This window comes from Plasmodium gallinaceum (genome assembly GCF_900005855.1).
Source record: "Plasmodium gallinaceum strain 8A genome assembly, contig: PGAL8A_v1_87, whole genome shotgun sequence".
Taxonomy (NCBI): domain Eukaryota; phylum Apicomplexa; class Aconoidasida; order Haemosporida; family Plasmodiidae; genus Plasmodium; species Plasmodium gallinaceum.
In genome coordinates, this window is record NW_021628251.1 from 989,575 (window position 1) to 995,262 (window position 5,688).

At 15.1% G+C, this 5,688-nt stretch overlaps 3 protein-coding genes across 3 annotated transcripts in view; all 3 read right to left on the reverse strand.

Annotated features, from left to right (window-relative positions):
* Nucleotides 1-319, reverse strand: part of PGAL8A_00297300 (conserved Plasmodium protein, unknown function) — a gene marked incomplete at both ends in the record, with an annotated part of 2,452 nt that extends 2,133 nt beyond the window's left edge. Inside the window, one exon of the mRNA XM_028671969.1 lies at nucleotides 43-319. Within this exon, the coding sequence (XP_028528569.1) occupies nucleotides 43-319 (277 nt within the window). The remainder of the gene's footprint in view (nucleotides 1-42) is intronic.
* Nucleotides 320-1,465: 1,146 nt separating this feature from the next.
* RPL21 (60S ribosomal protein L21, putative) lies at nucleotides 1,466-1,951 on the reverse strand (the record flags this gene model as incomplete). The annotated part of the gene is made up of 1 exon (XM_028671970.1): nucleotides 1,466-1,951. One exon carries the CDS (start codon nucleotides 1,949-1,951, stop codon nucleotides 1,466-1,468), a length of 486 nt encoding a protein of 161 aa, XP_028528570.1.
* A 1,681-nt stretch (nucleotides 1,952-3,632) lies between these two features.
* Nucleotides 3,633-4,139, reverse strand: PGAL8A_00297500 (basic transcription factor 3b, putative; the record flags this gene model as incomplete). The annotated part of the gene is made up of 1 exon (XM_028671971.1): nucleotides 3,633-4,139. One exon carries the CDS (start codon nucleotides 4,137-4,139, stop codon nucleotides 3,633-3,635), a length of 507 nt encoding a protein of 168 aa, XP_028528571.1.
* Between the last annotated feature and the right edge of the window lie 1,549 nt (nucleotides 4,140-5,688).

Genomic DNA, 5,688 nt, shown 5'->3' on the forward strand with positions numbered 1-5,688 from the left:
AATATTTTTTTTTTTTTTTTTTTTTTTTTTTTTTATAGTAACCTTTTGGTAATCGGGCAGATAAATTTAATAAACATTCAAGTGATAACATTTTATTTCTTGAATTTAAATTTGAAATAATAATTTTAAAACACTTTTTATTGTTTTTTCTAATGTATTCTATTAATTCATTTTCTTCTAATAAACTTAATATAATTCTTAAACTTTCCTTTTTTACAATTTCATTATCACTATTAGCATATGAAAATAATTCCTCATATATATTCTCATTTGCCTCATTAGATTCACCTGTTGCATCTTCCTCTTTTTTCATATCCATTTTTGTGGATATTTTTAATGAAAAAATAAAAATAATAAAATATTCTTTATACAAATAGGTTGCAAAGCAAAAAAAAAAATATAGGAGCTAAATAAATCAGATAAAAAAAAAAATTTTTTTCTTCTATAGAATTCATTTATCGTAAATTTTTATTTTTTAAGAAAATCAAAAATATAGATTAGCACCAACATGATAATATGCAGTTTATTTTAATAAAAAAAAAGTTAAAAAAAAAAAAAAAATTTTAACACATAATTAAAAAAATGAACTATATGCATATAAAAAAAAAAAAAAAAAAAATGATTAAACATATATAAAGCATAAAAAATAGTAAATAAATATGTTTTTTTTTTTTTTTTTTTTATAAAATAACACTGAATTTTAAATGTATTTGAATCCAATTTTATTTTTGATTCCCCAGTAATTCTTTTTTGAGGTACTATAATTTTTTTAAAAAAAAAAATATTTTTATTAAATATTAAAATTTACCTAACATTATGTTTAATTTTTTATAAAAATATATTTTTTTTTTTTTTTTACATAAAAATAAAAAATACAAGTTTTTCAGAAATAGTGATAAATCAACTTTTTTTTTTTTTTTTTTAAAAAAAGAAAAAAACTTAAGGAAATTAAAGATTACATAAATTTTTAGTATCTTTTTTTTCTTTTTTAAACATCATTATGTTGTTCAAAATTTTTAAAAATTATTTTATCTATTTGTTTGAATAAAAAAAAAAAAAAAAAAGAAAAAAAAATTATATAAAAATAGAAAAATAAAACAAAGTTCTTTCTAATGGATAAAAAATTAAATAATAAAATAGATATTTAATATTATTATAAAGCATAAATACTTGCATATTACAACTCAGTTAATTAAAACTATTTAAATGATATTTACTTCTAAATTTATTTGTTTAATGATTATTTTTATTTTAGTTATATTTATTTTTAATATATTCTTATTATTTTAAAATATTTTTATTAATTTTTACCATATTTTTAATGTCAATAAAACTTCGTTGATTTTATCTTGTATTTTCTATTTTTTATTGATATTTTTTTTTATTTATTCTTTTTTTTATACATTATTTTTTTTTTTTTTTTCTTGATAATCTATTTATATATTCTTTTATTCTTTCTTGTCATTTAATATTCTTCATAAAATGGTAATGGTTCTACTGTAATAATTTTTGATTTTGGTACTTTTATCATAGCAGCTGGTTTTGGTTCTTCTGGTTTTCTTTTAATACAAATACGTTCATTTTTTAATTTTGCTTCTTTAATTAATTCTGCATTTTGTTTTTTTCTTAAAAGAAAATCTTGATTACATTTAGATTTTCTTACATGTTCAATTCTTACACAAACCTTTTTCAATTCAATTCTATGTTTAACTCTTTTATTAACTAAAACACCAACACCCCTCTTAGTAATATTAAAAACTTTTCCTGTTCTTCCATGATAGTAATTAAATGGCATTCCTTTTTGTTGAGTAGAATCACAAATTATATCAACATAATCACCATATTTTAATTTCTCTAAATATTTATTAGCTGAACATTCTCCATGTTGACGAAATTTTTTTGAAAACTTATATCGTGTTCCTGATCGTTTACCTCTTGATTTTCCTCCCATTTTGTTTTAATTGATAATTTAATGTAATTTATATAATTAATTTATATAAATATATATATATAAACCTTGTGTTTTTTTTTTTTTTTTTTTTTTTCTATATATAATTTGAAAATAATTTTTCTATATATTATGAAAAATATATATATATATAAATTTATAAAAAAATATACAAAAAATTAAAAATAAAATATTAATCACAATACATATACATATGTAAATATATATATATATATATTATATATATAAAATTATGAATAAATTTTTTTATATATTTTTATACTTTTTTATGTTTTATATAAATATTTTTATTCATGCATACTATAATTTTGAAAAAATTTATTTTAAAAAATGCTTAATGATTCATTATATGCACTGAGAGTATAAGGGGGTCAATATATTATTTTAAAAAAAAAAAAAAAATTCCAAATTTTTAAGATTTTCTAATAATTATAAAAAATTATTATTTTATTTTTCTCAGAAAATATTAAGAAAAAAAAAAATAAAAGGATATTTTTAAAATAATTTTTAAGTTGGAATTATTAGTATAATATTATATATTATTTCTTGTAGATAATGTGAAAACAAAAAAATATAAAAAAATTTACATTATTTTATATATGTATTTCTTTTTTTTTCTTTTTTCTTTTAAATATATAGAAAATATTTAATTTAAAATTTAAGTTTCTTGTTTTAAGAATTGATGATTTATTATATTTTTTTATCATAATATTACAATGTTTTAGAAATTATATATAAGAATTATTAACAATTTCAAAATTTTTTTGTTTATTTTCTTATTCTTTTACTATAGTAAATTATCCAGTGTATGAAAATAGCCTTTTATTATAATTTTTCAAAAAAAGAGAAAAAAGTATTTTAAAATGGACATAAAATAAAAAGGATTTTATTTCCTTTTTTCATTCATAAAAATATATAAAAAAAAAAAATGAAAAAGAAGGATGAGCTCATCTTTTGTTGTATTCTACACCATCATACATATAAAAAAAAAAAAAAAAAAAAAATATACATACGATTTTATATTTTTTTTAAGACATTATATGAGAGAAAAAATAATAGTTTGAAAAAAATAAATATATTTTTTATAAGAATTATACCAAAAAAAAAAAAAGAAAAAAAAAAAAAAAAATTATATTCTGAAGTATTAAGTTTTCCTTTATTAAGTAAAATTCTTAAAAGTATTCAATATCAATTTTGTTATCATATAGAAACAATAAATACTTTTATATTTGAGTTTATATGTTGTATTCAACCATTTCATAACTATTTTTTTTTTTTTTTTTTTTTATCTGATTAAATTTGTTTATTTTATGTTTATAATATACTAACGTTATGCAATTGATTTGGAAAAAAAAAAAAAAAAAAAAAAAAGGGAACTTATTATACAAAAATAGTTTTTGATGTCATTATAATATTTTAGTTTTTTCTGATATTTTCTATTTAAATAATTAAAAACAATCTATATGTTACAAATTATTAGTTATTTTAAAATAAATCTTATTCACATAAAAGTATCTATATTAATATGTTTATAAATTTTGCTTATATACTATTATTTTGTCGTAAAAAAAAAAAAAAAAAAAAAAAAAAAAAGGAAAAAAAAAAAAAAAAAAGAAAAGAAAAGAGTTATAAAATATCATTTATATATATATATATATATATGTTATTTTTCTTCTTTTGAGACTTCTTCGAAATTTTCCACCAAATCTGGTATTTCAACTCCATCATTTTCTTTTTTTAAATCATTTTCCTTATTAAGAATATTTTTTATATTGGGATCATTCTTAATTTTTTCGAGAAGATTTACATCTAAATTTTTATTACCTTTTAATCCTTCAAATATTTTGTTTATATCAATTTTTTGTTCAGTAAATTTTCCTGTAACAATATAAGTATTAGATTGTAAAGATGCAGATAATTTGGGTTTTTTAAATTCTAAATATGTGTCATCTGTTTTATATACAGAAATTTCATCAACATCCCCAAAATAAGAAGCTCCAATTTTTTTTAAAATCAAATTAATTTTTTTCTCATTTGAGATGGTATTTTTATGAACTTTCTTTATTTTTCTTCTTGCACTACCCTTTCCTCCTATTTGTCTTTGATTACCCCCCATTTTTTCTTTAAGCTTAGCTCTTGCAGCTAAAATTTCTGGTGATATTTTTTCCATATTTTTTAAAAGAAAAATGAAAATTAAAATAAAAATAAAATTATGTATAAAAATACAAATGAATTTAATTAAAAAATTTATTTAATTCATTAAAAAAAGTAAAATTATAAATACAATTCAAAATATATAAGATAATAAAAAAAAAAAAAAAACATTAAAAATAGATATATTTCAATTAATATTTAAGAAAAATTAAATAAAAATGTGGTATGATAAAATATAATAAATAAATTATTACATATATGTAAAAATAATAAAAAAAAAATAATTATGATAAAAAAATTATATTTTTTTTTTTTGTTAACATCATTAAAAAAAAAAAAAATTGGTAATATTTTTACAGATTAAAAAATATTTGTAATTTCTTTTTTGTTAATCACTAAAACATATAAGAAATTCACGCAAAAGCACTATTTAAAATAAATAATAAAAATATGTACTTAAAAACGTAAATATTAAGATGAAAATAATTTCAACTTAAAATGTAGAGAAGAAAAAAAAAAAAAAAAAAACCATCTTGAAACTATTTGTAAATATTGGAAATAATTTAAAGGAAGAAAAATAATTTAATAATTTTAAAAAATAAATATAAAGTTTTACACTTATAAAAATATATCATATTTTTTTGTTTTTTATTTATTTTTTATAAGAAAAAAAAATTCTTTGAATATATATTATTTAATCAAATCAAAACCATTGAAGTAAACTAAAACTAAACAGTTGTTTTTAATAAATAAGGTTAAACCTCTTAAAAATATATTTTTTAAAAAAAAAGAAATAATATTTTCATATTATATATTTATTCATTTATATTATTTTTTTTTTTTTATTCTAGAAATATCTCATCTAATAAATATAATTAAATTGATAAATATTTTTAAAAAATATAGAGCGCTTTGTTAAATTATTGATTTTATTTTTTATAGAAAAATATTATTTTCCTATTATCCATTTTTTTAATAGATGCTTTTGTAAAATATATTATCATTATGAATTAAACAAACTATAAACTTCTGTTATAATTATGATAAAACAAAAAAAAAAAAAAAAAAAAAAAAAAAGGCATTGGTAAGAAATAATAAATTAAAAATATTTCTTTCAAATTAAAAATATCCAACTACATAAAGACATTTATTCTAAAATAAGGAATGCATTTTTTAATTTTATGTTTTCATTTATATTAATATGCTTCTGAAATGTAATTTTATTTTTAAAAAAAATTGAAATATAAATTTTTAAAAATTGAAATATATATTTTTTTTTTTTTTTATCAATACTTTATTACTTCAAAATTTATTTAAATTTAATTCTTTGTTCATCTTTTCTTATAATTTATAAATATATTTGTAAAAATACGTATTAAAAAATAAATTCAAAATAAAAAGTGAATAAAAGCAAACGAAAGGAAAATGTGAATATTAAGAAGAAAGCGTTCAAAATTCAAAATACAAAATATATAAAATTAAAAGAATATAATATAAAAAAAAAAAAAAAAAAAAAAAAAAAAAAAAAAAAAAAAAAAATAAAAAAATTTTAAAAAAAAAAAAAA